The following is a 14,872-nucleotide window of genomic DNA, read 5'->3' as shown; positions in this document are numbered from 1 at the left end:
AAGATCTAGCTCACTGCACTGACCTCTCCCAGAGCTCACTGCAATTAAAGCACGAATGTACTTGCAGTATATGAATAACTCAATTTCTAGAAATATTATACATTCAATACTTCAATGTTTATTTGAAGAATTGTGCCGTTACTCGTACCTCAACTTCCTGTTTCTCCTGCTTCCCGCGGATGTCGCAGAAATACGTTTGTGTCATGATCCGTGTTGATGTCCATCTGTGTGCAGGACGTGACTGACCTATTCGGAACGGACCTTCCGGTGGAGGGGGGTAAAGGGGGCGAGTTTGCCTGGCGGGACGGCCCCCTGCTGGCTGCCCTGAAGGCTGGTCACTGGATTGTGCTGGACGAGGTAAGTGAGAATGTGTGAGCTTCCCCCTCTGATAGAACGGTTAACCTCGGGTTGATGTTCTGGAGCTAGAAGTGTGGTTCTGGGCGTAATTGCAGTGCAAATTGCCAATCAAAGTGTGAAAGTCGTCTTTTTTACCAGGTCATGATCTGGATCTGGGAAACTACATTTACGGCATTTAGCAAACACTCTTATCCAGAGCGACTTACAAAGTGCTTTGCATCTGATCACCAAATTCATCCTAGGTAATAGTACGGATAGGCCAGAATTCAAGATACCATGGAGTCAGACAACTACAAAATTACAGGAGTCAATGTTAGACGTTTGCCAAGAAGCACAAATAACCATAGACAGACATACAATTTAAGAACAACGGCAAATGGTATCAGCTGAGCTAGTGCTCTGGTAAGAACTCAACAAACAGGTGAGTCTTCAGCCTACGCTTGAAGATTGCAATAGACTCTGCAGTCCTAGCAGCTAATGGAAGATCATTCCACCATCTTAGAGCCAGGATGGAGAATAGTCTGGAGCTTTGTCTTCCATGAGACTTTAAGCATGGAGTTTCGAGTCGAGCCAAGCTTGAGGTTCTGAGTGTTCGCTGTACAGATCGGCTTTTTACCATGGACATCATGTAGGGAGGGGCTAGTCCATTTTTGGCTTTGTAAGCAAGCATCAAGGTTTTATATCTGATGCGTGCTGCTACTGGAAGCCAGTGAAGAGAGCATAGTAGAGGAGTCACATGTGAGAACTTGGGGAAATTGAAGACCAGTCGTGCTGCAGCATTCTGAATTAGTTGTAGAGGTCTGATGACCCGTAGAGGAAGACCTGCAAGTAGGGAATTGCAGTAGTCCAGCTTAGAGATTACTAGAGACTGCACAAGCACTTGAGTAGCTTCCTGTGAAAGGAAGGGTCGTATTCTTATGTTGTCCTTATGTTGCAGAGGTGAAATCTGCAGGATCTGGTCAGTTTTGAAACATGTTCAAAACATGTTGAGAAGGACAACTCGTTATCCAACGTTACACCCAGGCTTCGGGCAGTTACTGATGGTGTTAACAAGGTGTTCTCAAAGGAAACTGTGAGGTTGTTGTGTGGGTTTGGGGTTCCTGGAATGTACAGAAGCTCAGTTTTGCTAGGGTTGAGCTTCAAGTTGTGAGCAGTCATCCATGAAGCAATATCTGCCAAGCATGCCGAGATACACCTAGAAACCTGGGTGTCAGAATGAGGGAAGGAAAGAATTAGCTGGGTGTCATCAGCATAGCAATGATAAGAGAAACCATGAGACAAAATAATGTCACCAAGGGAACGAGTATATAAAGAGAAGAGGGCCTAGGACTGAGCCTTGGGGGACTCCAGTGGAAAGTTTACATGGATTGAATGTAGATCCTCTCCATGTTACCTGATAGGAACGGTCCTTAAGATAGGACTGGAACCATTTCCAAGCAGAGCCACACCGAGGCTAGAAAGAACAGAGAGGAGGATGTTGTGGTTGACCGTGTCAAAGGCTGCAGAAAGTTCTAGAAGAATTAAAACTGATGATAGCTTGTTAGCCTTGACAGCATGGAGCTTCTCGGTCACTGCTTTAAGGGCAGTTTCTGTAGAGTGCGCCTGTAGAGTGCGCATCATGGAGTTGGTTCTGGGTGAGGAAGAGAGATAATTAGTCATAGACTGCTCGCTCCAGAGTTTTTGATGGAAAAGAAAGAAGAGATACCAGTCTGTAGTTGTCATGTCAGCTACCATGTCAGAGGTGTCAAGTGTTGCTTTTTTCAAGATTGGTACCACCCTTGCCATCTTGAACACGGTAGGTACATGACCCGAAACTATGGAGTTGTTATTGATTGCTGAGATGAACGGTAGGAGTTCTCTTGACATATTCTGGAAAAGAGTGGAAGGAATTGGATCCAGTGGGCATGTATTAGGATTGCTAGAAGTCAGAAGTTGATGTATCTTGTCTGAGGAGAGAGCGGAGAAGAAGATTGATGGATGAAGAGAGCATAGAGAGGAAAGTATCAGTAATTGTGTCCAGTGTGAGAGAAGACAGACAATTCTGATGAGGAAGGGAGGACAAAATAGTGGCAGCAAGGGTTGAGGGATTGATGGAGCGCAAACTTGGGTGAAAGTAAGAAGAATGTACAGGGGAAGTGTGAGTGGAAATGGCAGGGAGGGGGAAAGAAAAGGATAGAAGGTGATGGTCTGACAGGTGGAGTGGGGTGACTATGATCTCCGATGTTCCAGTGGCTCGTGTAAAGACCAGGTCCAGAATGTTGCCTGCTAAGTTTGCCGGATGGAAGGTTGAAGTCTCTATGGAGAATGAGGGGGTTTGCTTCAATGGTGTATTGAATAAGGAGGGTATCAAGTTCGTCAATGAAGTTCTCAAGGGAACCTGGAGGGCGATAACTCACAATGATGTGACGAATAGTGGGGTAGGATACAGTGATAGCATGGAACTCAAAGGAAGAAATTGAAAGAGCTGAAAAGGAGAGTTGGGTGAAACGCCACTCTGGAGATAGAAGTAGACCTGTGCCACCTCCCCTTCCAAGGCATTGGGAATGAATGAATGAATGAGTGAATGAGAAGGCAGAGAACAGAGCAAACTAGCCTAATATGGTATTGTGCAACTCTGAACAGTTTCCTAAGTCATATTAGGGTAGACTCCTTAGAATCTATTAGACTGCTCACAATAAATGTCTGGGTGGTTTTTACTTAAAATGGGCCTAATTGTGCAAGCAGCCATAGCTGTGTTTAACCACGAAACATCTGGAAGCACTGTGAAAAGTGTAGGAGTGGCGTTTTGGTCTGCAGTAGGAGTCATGAAGCCCAGCGGCAGTTCCAAGAAGGTCTGCGTTTGTCTCTTCTCTCCCAGCTGAACCTGGCCTCCCAGTCTGTGTTGGAGGGACTGAACGCCTGCTTCGACCACCGGGCGGAGATCTACATCCCCGAGCTCACCATGCGCTTCCACGTCCAGCACGAGAAGACGAAGATCTTCGGCTGCCAGAACCCCTACATGCAAGGGGGTGGCCGCAAGGGTCTGCCCAAGTCCTTCCTCAACAGATTCACTCAGGTAGGGGTCCACCTAGGGTTACACCCTAGGGTTCGTAAGGTTTCTCCACAAGAGCATTCGCTCTGCTGGGCTTCTTTGCTACTGGTCACCAGGCAGCGTTTAATCTGCACCTTGCAGGTGTTTGTGGACCAGCTGACCAGTGAAGACATGCGGTTCATCAGCAGCTCCATCTTCCCAAACATCAGCGAGCCGATGGTTTCCAAAATGGTGCAGTTCAGCAACAGGGTAAGATGACGGCAGGCGAGAACCATGCCGTAATCGTGCTCCAGAAGATCGTCCTGAACATCCAGAAGTGTTTCTTCAGAGCTTGTGGTGATGATGTATCTCCTCCCAGCTTGTGCAAGAGGTGACGGTTGAGAGGAAATGGGGGCAGAAAGGAGGAGCGTGGGAGTTCAACCTACGTGACCTCTTCCGCTGGTGTCAGCTGATGCAGGCCGACCAATCGCCTGCCTTCTTCAACCCCGGCCAGCATGTTGGCTTTGTGTACGCAGACCGGATGAGGACAGAATCCGATAAGGCGCAGGTAGCCGCATCTGGGCCCGCTTCTGCAAGCTCAGGAGACTTTCAGCAGGGCGCACCTGTAGCTTGATTGTGAATCTGCCATTTTATTTTATTTTTCCAGGTGCTGTCCGTGTTCAGAAAGGTATTTGCTGAGGACTTTGAGCCCTATCTGGGCTCCAGACAGTTCCACATTACTCCGCTCAACCTACAGGTCAGTCAAGTGCTCCTGATCTGCGAAGGATGAAAGTGGGATGAGCGGGGTGGTCGCATTTTGACGACCGTTGCAATGACTTTCTGCTTTTGATTGGCTCGTGCTTGTGTGTCAATCTAACTCCTCTTTTTCGGTTCCCACCCCCTTCCTGTAGGTGGGCTCCTCCGTGCTCCAACGCAGTGGCGGGGCGCCGGTCGGCCTGGACCCCCCGCTCTCCATCACCCACCAGGCCCTGCGGCCGCTGGAGTCCCTGATGAAGTGTGTGAAGATGGGCTGGATGGCTGTTTTGGTGGGCCCCAGCACCAGTGGGAAGAGCAGCCTGGTGCATCTGCTAGCCCTGCTGACGGGCCACCGGCTCCGGGTGATGGCCATGAACAGCGCCATGGACACCACGGAACTGCTGGGCGGCTTTGAACAGGTGAGGGCCAAAGTGTGTTAGGACGAAGGAGAAGCTCCATTTGAGAAACTTCTCTGAGGAACTGCAGCAAACCCAAAGTGCAGAGCCGTCTGCAAGGAGACTTGAATGCTCTGAACTTGCTCATCTGGTTGAGGGACCTTTTCCGGAACATTCTAAAACTGACTGCCAATGTACTGGAGAATGATCAGCTGGTTTGAGCTTAGTTTTAGTTTCCAATAGCAAGTAAAGCTTGTACAGAATATTCAGGTCATGTTCTAGTATTCCAGAAGATTCCAAGCCTAATACAACCCTCAATGTAGTGACACCCTTTCTGGGTTTACTAGAAATCGGAGCTAAATTCATACATATTGATTATTCTCAGTGTACGTTGTTTAACAATGAAAAAAGAGCTTGTGGTCTGAGACCTTAAGCTATTGGCAGGTCTGCCTGTTAACCCCGCCCCTCGCCCCGCCCCTTTTTCCCGCAGGTGGACATCATCCGGCCGTGGCAGCAGGTGCTGGAGAGCATGGACTACGTGGTGGCCATGGTAACGCGGCGGGGCCTGATGTCGCTGGACGGGGCGGTGCAGGACACAGAGTTCCTGCTGAGCACCTGGAGCACGTTCCGCTGCTGGCTACGCGAGGAGGGCCTGGACACCACGGACGGCACCGTCACCTTCGAGGCCCTGAACAAGCTGGAGGTCATCATAGTGCTGCTGCACAAGCTCAACACCAAACTCAAGGTCTTCACAGGTACGGCGACCCCGGAGGTCAGGCAGGGGTGACCCCGGAGGTGGGGCAGGGGGCGACCCCGGAGGTTAGGCAGGGGCGACCCTGGAGGTGGGGCAGGGCGACAGAATGTTCCAACTGTCCACAGTTGGTGTTCGTTGGTTATTTGTAATGTTAATAAATAATCTGATTGGTTGACCATTTCCGTAGTCTTCTGTTGTCAGTCTTCTCAGTCTGCCCAACTCCTGAGTCTGGTGTTGTTCTCGTTGTCTTCCTCTCGCTCTTGCGTCCTGGTGCAGACATGTCGAAGCTCCAGATGGACTTCACACTGTTGAAGGAGCGTCTGGCGCAGATGGAGGACGGCTGGAGCCACGGCGGCTTTGAGTGGCTGGACGGCACCCTCGTCCAGGCCCTGCAGGCTGGGGATTGGCTGCTCATGGACAACGTCAACTTCTGCAGGTTAGGAAGGGGTCACGCTGACGCCTGATGGGCACTATCGCCTGAGGGGCTCCGCCGGAATATTGACATTAATCCGTGACTTAAACACTCCTGTGTTTGATTTCATGGCCTGTGAAATGAATTCTGCATTAAACATCTTTTTTTTATTTTTTATTTTATTTTTTTACATCATATACACTTTTGACAATTTCTGTAAGCGTAACCAAATTCTGCTCAGTAAAGTTGTTATAGCGCACCCTACTGTTTGGGAGAGACCAACAGGAGCTTCCTGTGTAGCTAGATTTCATAGGAATACTTAAACTGTGTTTCTGATATGTTTGCAAATCAGTCACTTCTGTGACGTGTGTGTGTGTGTGTGTGTGTACACAGCCCATCCGTGCTCGATCGGTTGAACGCTTTGCTGGAGCCAGGTGGATCTTTGACCCTTAACGAGCGGGGGGTCATCGATGGCACGACCCCGAGCATCACCCCACACCCAAACTTCAGGTGCGCCCCCCTCCCCCCCTAAAACTGGAGCTAAATAAAATTACATTTAATTGAAAGACAAGAAGAATGTGGTCATATTTCCTCCCCCCACGTCTCCAGGCTGTTCCTCACCATGGACCCCGCCCACGGCGAGATCTCCCGAGCCATGAGGAACCGCGGGGTGGAGGTGTACGTCCCGGGCGAGAACGAGGGAGCGTGCTGGGACTCGCTGGACCTCAAGACGGTCTTGCACACTCTAGGAGTGACCGGAGACTGTGTGTGCGACATACTGATGTCCGTTCACTCGGAGATCAAGGCGGCCATCTGGGGTGGGTATCGTTTGGGTGGGGTAAGGGTGTTTGGATGGGGTAAGGGTGTTTGGATGGGAGGGGTCATTCCCAGTCTGTCCTTACGTGTTTTCAGCAGTGATAATTGCTGAAAACACTGTGATATTGTGATATTGTAAGTGATATTGTATGTCTACCTGCCAGTCCCGGTATTTGAAATTTGGGGAGCACTTCAAAGTCCCGTCATGTGAGAGAGTTGCATTGCGAGACGTCTCGCCTGCTCTTTCGAACTGACGGCTAGCGGGGCGTGTTTAAACGAGGGCTCGTCCTTTAACGTGACCGCGTGCGTTCTCGCTCCCCAGACTCTCCGGCCTCGTCGGTGTCGTCGCTGCTGCACGCGGCCACGCTGCTCTCGGCTCAGCTGCAGCGGGGCGTCGACCTGCCCAGCGCTCTGCTGCAGGCCTGCGGAGAGGCCTATGCACTCAGCCAGCGCACCACCGCCAACCAGCAGGTGTGGACGTACACTCACGCACGTGGACACGCCCACAAACGCACAAACGCTCCCGCACGTGGACACGCCCACAAACGCTCCCGCACGTGGACACGCGCACAAACGCTCACGCACGTGGACACAATTTGTTTGCCAAAAGTCTGTCTCTCCCCCATCTCTCTCTCTCTCTCGCTCTTCCCCTATCTTTCTCTCTCTCTCTCTCTCTCTCTCTCTCTCTCTCTCTCTCTCTCGCTCTCTCTCACTCTTCCACTATCTTTCTCTCTCTTTCTCTCTCTCTCTCTCTCGCACTCTCTCTCTCTCTCTCTCCCTCTCTCTCTCACTCTTTCTCTCTCTCTCTCACTCACTCTTCCCCTATCTTTTTCTCTCTCTTTTTCATCCCCCCTTCCTCCCAGCTGGCCCAGGACGTGCTGGAGCGGCAGCTAGCCGTGTTGGACTCGGAGGAGTGGGGCAGCAGGCTGCTGTGTGCGGGCGTCTGGCCCGATCACGTACCCTCCGCCCTGCAGTCCACGGAGGACTCCTGCTTCTCCAGCGTCCAGAGGGACGGCCAGGTCCTCCTCTACTGTCTCAACACACTGAGCCTGCATGGCCAGAGGTCAGAGGTCACACGCATCGCACACTCACTCCATACTGCTTAACCACATGTTTGAGGATCATGACGATATGAAGCACTTTTCTTTACCTTTTGTGTGTGTGTGTGTGTGTGTGTGTGTGTACACAGGAGTCGTCCACTGAGCCTGACTGACCTGCAGAGGGCGATGCAGAGCGGAGCAGCCCTGGAAGGTCTCCAGTTTACTGGGGGAGGCGGGGCAGGGGGAGGAGCTGAGGGCGGGCTGAGTGATGCCCAGAGGCTCCTCCCCACGGCCGTGCGCATCCTGACGGAGAGAGCGTCTCACAGCGACTGGGTCCTCCGCACAAGCTGGCTGTCCCACCTCGCCAAGAGCTACAAACACACACCAGGTAGGCCAGCGACGCCCCCCAGCATGAACGCTAACCGCAGTGACGCTGTGGCTGAGTGGACCACAGTGACGCTGTGGCTGAGTGGACTACAAAACCGCAGTGACGCTGTGGCTGTGTGGACTACAAAACCACAGTGACGCTGTGTGGACTACAAAGCCCATTATCATGAACTGTCCTGGTTTAAAAAGGGCGATGCTCTGAAATGCTGGGAACTGTAGTTTGTGTATGTTCAGTACCAACCCCCTGATGTTTTTGAGAGCCGGTCTGTGGCGGCTGCCGCGGTCGCTATCCCAGGCCGTTGCCGTGGTGAGCTGAGTGCCGTGTGTTTGCAGACGGCGCACTGATGCAGCTGGAGGCAGGAAGCAAGGCTCTCAAAGCCGTGTTCACCAGCAAGCTGATCAGCAAGGGCAAATACCTGACTGAACACCTACAGCCTCACAGTACAGGTGAGCACACACACACACACACACACACACACACACACACACACCCGCTCACACATACACACACACGCTCATAGACACATGGGCAAATACCTGACTGAACACCTACAGCCTCACAGTACAGGTGAGCGCACGCACACACACACACACACACACCCACTCACACATATACACACACACACACACACACACATACACGCTCACACATACACACACACGCTCATAGACACATGGGCAAATACCTGACTGAACACTTACAGCACAGATGAGCACACACACACTCACACATGAACAAATATGCTCATAGACACGCAAATATGTGTTTTAAATAGACGCACACACCCTGAAGTACACACTGAAGTACACAGGTTTACACAAGCGTGTTCACACACACGCACACATTCCCTCACACAAATACATAAACGTGTACACACAGTGATCTGAAGCCAAGGCCGTTGTAGCTGTGTAATAAAATGCCTGGTATTGGCAGCGTAACGGGCGTGTTGGGTAACGGGAGGTTTTCTCCTGCTCCAGATGACTACAGGATCCTGGTGGACATGCGCTGGAATAAACAGTATCTGGACATCTTGGCCAACACCTGCAACTTTGAGGACGAGGAGCGATGTTTGGAGTTCATGGAGGCCCTGTATGCTGTTGCCAACAGGTGTGTGTGTGTGTGTGTGTGTGTGTGTGTGTGGCCCTGCAGTGCTGCAACGGCTTCTAAATTCCATAGAGAAGTAAAGGGCAGGGAACTAATCATCTGTCTGCGTTCCTTTCAGGATCATAATATTGATGGACCGAGAGGAGAGGGCAGCTATAGGCAGCAGTACAGGAAACGCATCACCCAACAACAGCGCCCTGAGACTCGCCACTGCCTTCTCTAAGGGTAAACACACACACACACACCTATATAGTCACCCCTTGTGCTCGTTGTAAAATACCATTTTTAAAAGGTGTTTTAATATTATAAGATAAAAAAAGAACAGTGTTCTAACGTCATCACCTAATCAGTTAAACGTTTGGTACCCCGCTGCTTTTCCCGCCTCAACTGCGTGTCCCGTCTCGCTCCGCGTCCCGCAGGGACAGTGGACATCGGCCACCTGCCGCACCCCGTCCTCGTGCACCTGCGTGCCTTCTTCGACCTGTGGGACTCCTTCGTGCTGCAGGCGGTGCAGTCCGACCAGCCCAACATCTCCGACCACCTCATGTTCGAGGTGTGTGGCCCCTTGTGTGTAAAGTGTAAAGTAAACGTGTAAAACCTGCTTCGCCAAGTGTAAAGTGCGTGCGGAGTTGAGGTGTGATTATTCAAACGTGAAGTACGCGAGTGAAGTCGGTGCTTTATTGGCCCCGCCCATTTCCCCATGCGATCTGACTGGCCCCTCCCACTCTGGCCCCTCCCACTCTGGCCCCTCCCACTCTGACCCCTCCCCCTGTGTGCAGATCCTTCAGCTGCTGCAGTGGCGTGACCGCTTCTGGCACGTGTGCGGCTCGCTGGCAGCGGACGCACGTGGCGTGTGCGTGCTCTCGCTTCACTGGCAGTGGGTGCACAAGAACCTGGTGCTGCGTCTGCCTCAGCTGCTCCTGGGAGACGGCGACTACGAGTGAGTGCTCAGGGTCGCCCTCTGGTGGAGCCGTGAGGCACCATTTCATGTGCTTCGAAGCAATGTTTGCTTTGGGTAAAATTTATTGTTTACTGTAGGTGCATTTTGGGGTGTGTGTGTGTGTGTGTGTGTGTGTGTGTGTGTGTGTGTGTGTGTGTGTGTGTGTGTATCAGGGGGCAGCAGGAGCTCCACACCATTTCCACCGCCATCCAGAACACCCTCTCCAGCTCTGTGTCCGTGGCCTCCGCCCTGAAGAGCATTCAGAAGACCCTGGGGAAGCCCTTACCCTTCAAGGTACAGCGCGTTACGTCACGCACCTGTACAGGTACAGCGCGTTACGTCACACACCTGTACAGGTACAGCGCGTTACGTCACACACCTGCACAGGTACAGCGAGTTACGTCACACACCTGCACAAGTACAGCGCGTTACGTCACACACCTGCACAAGTACAGCGCGTTACGTCACACACCTGCACAGGTACAGCGCGTTACGTCACACACCTGCACAGGTACAGCGCGTTACGTCACACACCTGCACAGGTACAGCGCGTTACGTCACACACCTGCACAGGTACAGCGTGTTACGTCACAGACCTGCACAGGTACAGCACCAGCAGAGTCTGCTAACGCTCATTGTGTTTGCTCCGCCCCCTCCCTCTGTAGGTGGAGGCCGTGGCCGAATGTGCTGCCCACCTCCGAGTTCTGAGCAAAGTGCTGGATGTCAAGGACCTGCGCCTGGACAGCTCCATGCCGTCACTATGGAAGCAGGAGGTTGCCCGCCTCCGGGCTGTTGCCATGGGGATAGACTCTAAGGAGGCTTTACTGGAAGGCTGGGGCCTGGTGCTGCAAGCCAACCTCCTGCTGGAGCCGCAGAACGCTGGTAAAGCCAGACGATTCAGTTCAGCCAGACGATTCAGTTCAGCCAGACGATTCAGCTCAGTCAGATGATTCAGATCATGGTTTTGTACATGAAGAATGATTCTTGGCTATTAATAATTATTTGTTAATCAAAATAGTGATTGTTGTACGCGTGTATCTAGTCGCTGCTAGCGGTATCCTGTTCCTAACCGCATGGACTCTCCAGGTGTTCTGGAGAGACTGCATGCCCGTGTGGACCAGCAACAGGCTCACATGGTCAGCTGTGGCCTGCTGGACTCGCTCTCCGAGTCCGTGGACGAGGAGGCGGTGGGAGAGGGCGCCACCCCAGGCCGGGAGGTGCTACTGCAGCTGGCTCGCAGGGCTCAGCTCTGGCCGGCACTAGAGGAACTGGCCGTTCTCAACCAGATGAAAGTGACCGTTGACTTGCTACACCTGTCTGTGATGCAAAGGTATGAAGACGTCCTCATAAGATCGGTCTATCCGTTTTGAGTTTTAGATTAACCAGTAGTTTGACGGTTAAATGTTCATCTTGGGTTACTTAAGGCGCTGTATAAACTTGAATGTGCTTGAATAAACTTTCGCTGTTTGTCCGTAAGGCGGACTTTAGGACCGTGCTGTTCAGTGCTTCTAAACACCGCCACCCCTCACCAGTTTTGCTCTGCTGTCTGTCTCTCAGGGGGCATAAGGATGCGGAGGCGGGGCTTCGCCGATCTCTGTCCAATCACCTGCGGTTCTGTGTGCAGTCCACGCCCATGAACATCCGGCAGCTGTTGCCACTGTGGTTCCTCCTCAGCACAGAGCGGGTGTGGCCTCCAAATTGTTCACGCCCATAAACTGTCCCTCTTTTCCTTTTATGGCAGTGTAATGCATTGAACGTCTGTATGTAAACAACGTATTTGTGAGTTGGGCCTGTTGGTTGAAGGATCCGAGGTTTGTGTGAATTACTTTGCTGTAATTTCCCTCCCAGCCTGTAGAGGAGCTGTCGCTAGTTTGGTGCGAGCTGCTGTCCGAGACTCTGGCTGCGCTCTGGAGCAGTAGCGTGACCTCCGACCCTGAGCGCTGGCTGAAGTGGATTCCACTCAGCCCGGAGGAGCAGAAGAGTTCACGACCCCAGCTGGGACCTTCCGACACGGTGTGTGAGTGTGTGAGTGTGAGTGTGCATGCAAATATACACGCGTGTGTTCCAGACGTGATGCCTTTTGTGTGCTGTAGGGTCCGGGCATGTTGAGCCATGCTGTGTGGTCCCGGTGCATTCTGGGAGTCCTGAGTGGCAGTGAGGTGGGTGGGCACTGGGACCCATCGGGCTCCTCCTTCCTGTCGTCGTCCCGCGTGACCTTGGGCGAGTGGAGGGAGCGGATCGGGCAGCTTCAGGACCTCAGCACCGTGCTCTGGGACAACATGGCCATGCCTGATCTCGCCGACTACAGGTCAGGCTCTGTCTCTCCCTCTCTCTCACACACACACACACACACACACACACACACACACACTTTTCTGTGTGTGACGCAGACATTGCGGCGTGTTCGTGATGGCCCCCACTCTCTGTCCCGCTAGGCTAACGGACCGCAGGTTGCAGGGCCTGGTTCTGTGCAGGCAGCTGCAGTCTCTGTCCGAGCTTCTGTCCCCGGGCCTGCAAGAGACGTACGCCGAGTCCTGCGAAGCTCTCATCGACGGTCAGGACCCCGTGGGTGCGGCACAGGAGGTCCAGGTCGCCCTCAGAGAAGGCCTGCCCGAAAACCTGCTCCCGGAAGGGTTCCTGGACACGCTGGCCACCTGCCTGACCCAGTTCTCCCACAACCAGGCCCAGGACGGCGTTCAGCTGGCCCGTTCTGGGGTCTTCTGGGTCAACATGGGCCTGTTGCAGATTCAGGTCTGGGCCCCACAAACTATTTTTGACCCGGCAGTAAAGAGGGCCTACAAACTCGGCTACGCACAGGAAGAGGTGAGCTAAGCTTTTCCTGCGCACACGTACATGCAACTCGTTTGCGGAGAATTTTTGTTGCAATCGTCATGTTGGTGTCTAATAGCGTCTCCCGTCTGGGGACTGATCCAGCATTTCACGGATTTGTAGTCAATTTGGCTCCGCCTTCTCCCATCTTTCCCCAGCTTGCCTTGCTCCAGGATGAGTGGAGAGGGCGGAGCCTCTCTTCTCAGCTGCTGACGGGGGTGGAGCTTGAGGAGAGCAGTACCACCGACGCCTTCCAGCACCCTCGAGTGAGGTGAAGGGGCCATAACGTCCTCGCATTCGTCTCACGCACACGCGTGTGCCTGTTGCAGCCCGGGCTGTGGGTCACGCGCCAACGTCCGTGTCGTAAAGAGCAAAATGACGTTAAAAAAAAAAACTGAAAAAAAAAAAATAATAATAATGGTTTTCGATTATTGATGTTTGGTTTTGGTTTTCGGTCTGGTGCGTTCTGATGTGGGTTTCCGTTTTGGCAAAGAACTTTCGTTAATTTGTGTGTGTGTGTGTGTGTGTGTGTGTGTGTGTGTGCGCAGGTACTTGTGGATCCGCATGCAGCAGGTCCGTGAGCAGATCTGTGAGCTGGGCCGTAAGCAGGCGTGCCGGCCGGCCGACCCGCAGTACGGACGCCTCTACCAGGAGCTCCAGCACTACCTGTGCAGCATCGGCCAGCCGGCCGCCGTGGGCGACCTGCTCTCGCACCTGCTGAAGGCCCTGCAGGGGTCCGGGCCCAAGTCCCGGCCCAGCGTCCAGGGTCTGCTGAAAGAGGAGGCCGTGTGGCAGGCGTCACAGCAACGCTTCGCCCAGCGTCTGGCGGAGGAGTACCCGCTGTACCCGGACGTGGTGGTGCCCCTCCGCTGCGCCATCCTGCAGCTCCGTCACGGCATGCGCCTCCTCGCCTCCCGCGCCTCCTCCACGCTGGCCCCGCCCCCGCCCGCCGCCGTGCCCCGCCTCCTCGCCGCCCTGCTGGCCGGCCCCGCCTCCTCCCCGCCCCTGACCTCCGACCTGGCCCGCGCCGACTTCCTGTGCTCGCGGGCGTGCGGAGAGGCGCTGGCGGGCCTGGCCAGGGCGGTGCCGGCGGTGGAGGCCGTGCGGGTGGTGCCCCAGCCGGCCACGCTGCTGCTGGCCGCCCTGCTACGCCTACGCTGCCACGTGCTGAGCGCCGGGCTGCTGGAGGCGGAGTCACGTGGCCTCCTACGACACGTGTGCCAGGTGGGACGTCAGGGCCGAAACCGTCGTTTAAATGAATTATTTTACGTTACGTTACGTAAACAGTGTCCGTTTGACTGTGTGTGTGTGTGTGTGTGTGTGTGTGTGTGTGTGTGTGTGTGTGTGCGCGTACGCAGGCTCTGGTGAACGAGTGGGACGAGCAGGAGAGGAGGGCGCGTGAGCGGGAGCAGAGGGAGGCCAGCCTGTACCGCACGCGCTCCCGCCTCCACGGGTGTGGGCTGACGGAGGAGCAGCAGGAGGAGCGCGACTTCAGGCGCGCCTTCCCCACCTACCACAAGGTGGCGCCACAACCTCCTCGTTTTCCTCCTGACTGTCGAGTGTCTTCGTACTGCGCTTCTGCGCCATGACGTCTTGCTAGTTTTCTTTTCGTTGTTCTTTTGCTAGTAAATCGGCCCCTTTGACCTTTTCATGTGTTTATTTCGTGTTTTGCTGTTTGAAGAAAAACGGAAAACAAAGTGTTTTTCTGTTTGTGTTTTGCGTTCATTTTGGGATTTTTCTTTTGCGTGTTTCATCTCCCGTCTCAGGACTTTTCTGACATCACCGCAGAACCCAGTCTGGAGCAGCCAATCATTATCGAGGATGATGACGATTGCGATGGAGAGGCGGAGTCTAGCGACGGCGGCGGCTCCCTGTTGGCAAACTGCCAGAACACTGTCATTCAAGTCCATCAGAGACTGTGCGTGTCTTACGCCCATTCACTCTGGTACCGGCCCAGCCTGCCAACCAATCAGAGCAAGGATCACATCAGCGCTCTGGTCACATCCTATCAGATCACTGCACCCTTGATAGCTCGCTTCTATCACCTCATAGGTAAGAGGATCAGCAGATG

General features: G+C 53.5%; 1 protein-coding gene across 2 annotated transcripts in view; it reads left to right on the top strand.

Moving 5' to 3' along the window:
* mdn1 (midasin AAA ATPase 1) overlaps positions 1 to 14,872 on the top strand; it is a 48,406-nt gene that overhangs the window by 16,686 nt on the left and 16,848 nt on the right. For both annotated transcript variants that reach the window (XM_077016418.1, XM_077016419.1), the window contains 29 exons: positions 235 to 357; positions 3,215 to 3,412; positions 3,530 to 3,637; positions 3,747 to 3,935; positions 4,035 to 4,124; positions 4,279 to 4,542; positions 5,009 to 5,273; positions 5,549 to 5,708; positions 6,078 to 6,194; positions 6,294 to 6,502; positions 6,823 to 6,971; positions 7,364 to 7,563; positions 7,690 to 7,928; positions 8,261 to 8,374; positions 8,906 to 9,035; positions 9,151 to 9,257; positions 9,452 to 9,585; positions 9,812 to 9,972; positions 10,146 to 10,266; positions 10,638 to 10,854; positions 11,059 to 11,302; positions 11,530 to 11,656; positions 11,821 to 11,985; positions 12,066 to 12,280; positions 12,408 to 12,795; positions 12,960 to 13,072; positions 13,350 to 14,025; positions 14,160 to 14,321; positions 14,568 to 14,853. In XM_077016418.1, the coding sequence (XP_076872533.1) occupies positions 235 to 357; positions 3,215 to 3,412; positions 3,530 to 3,637; positions 3,747 to 3,935; positions 4,035 to 4,124; positions 4,279 to 4,542; positions 5,009 to 5,273; positions 5,549 to 5,708; positions 6,078 to 6,194; positions 6,294 to 6,502; positions 6,823 to 6,971; positions 7,364 to 7,563; positions 7,690 to 7,928; positions 8,261 to 8,374; positions 8,906 to 9,035; positions 9,151 to 9,257; positions 9,452 to 9,585; positions 9,812 to 9,972; positions 10,146 to 10,266; positions 10,638 to 10,854; positions 11,059 to 11,302; positions 11,530 to 11,656; positions 11,821 to 11,985; positions 12,066 to 12,280; positions 12,408 to 12,795; positions 12,960 to 13,072; positions 13,350 to 14,025; positions 14,160 to 14,321; positions 14,568 to 14,853 (5,671 nt within the window). The remainder of the gene's footprint in view (positions 1 to 234; positions 358 to 3,214; positions 3,413 to 3,529; positions 3,638 to 3,746; positions 3,936 to 4,034; positions 4,125 to 4,278; positions 4,543 to 5,008; positions 5,274 to 5,548; positions 5,709 to 6,077; positions 6,195 to 6,293; positions 6,503 to 6,822; positions 6,972 to 7,363; positions 7,564 to 7,689; positions 7,929 to 8,260; positions 8,375 to 8,905; positions 9,036 to 9,150; positions 9,258 to 9,451; positions 9,586 to 9,811; positions 9,973 to 10,145; positions 10,267 to 10,637; positions 10,855 to 11,058; positions 11,303 to 11,529; positions 11,657 to 11,820; positions 11,986 to 12,065; positions 12,281 to 12,407; positions 12,796 to 12,959; positions 13,073 to 13,349; positions 14,026 to 14,159; positions 14,322 to 14,567; positions 14,854 to 14,872) is intronic.

The sequence above is a fragment of the Brachyhypopomus gauderio genome, chromosome 9 (assembly GCF_052324685.1).
Source record: "Brachyhypopomus gauderio isolate BG-103 chromosome 9, BGAUD_0.2, whole genome shotgun sequence".
In the NCBI taxonomy this organism is placed as follows: Eukaryota; Metazoa; Chordata; class Actinopteri; order Gymnotiformes; family Hypopomidae; genus Brachyhypopomus; species Brachyhypopomus gauderio.
The sequence above is the reverse complement of the archived record's forward strand: the minus strand, read 5'-3'. Positions and strand labels throughout refer to the sequence as shown.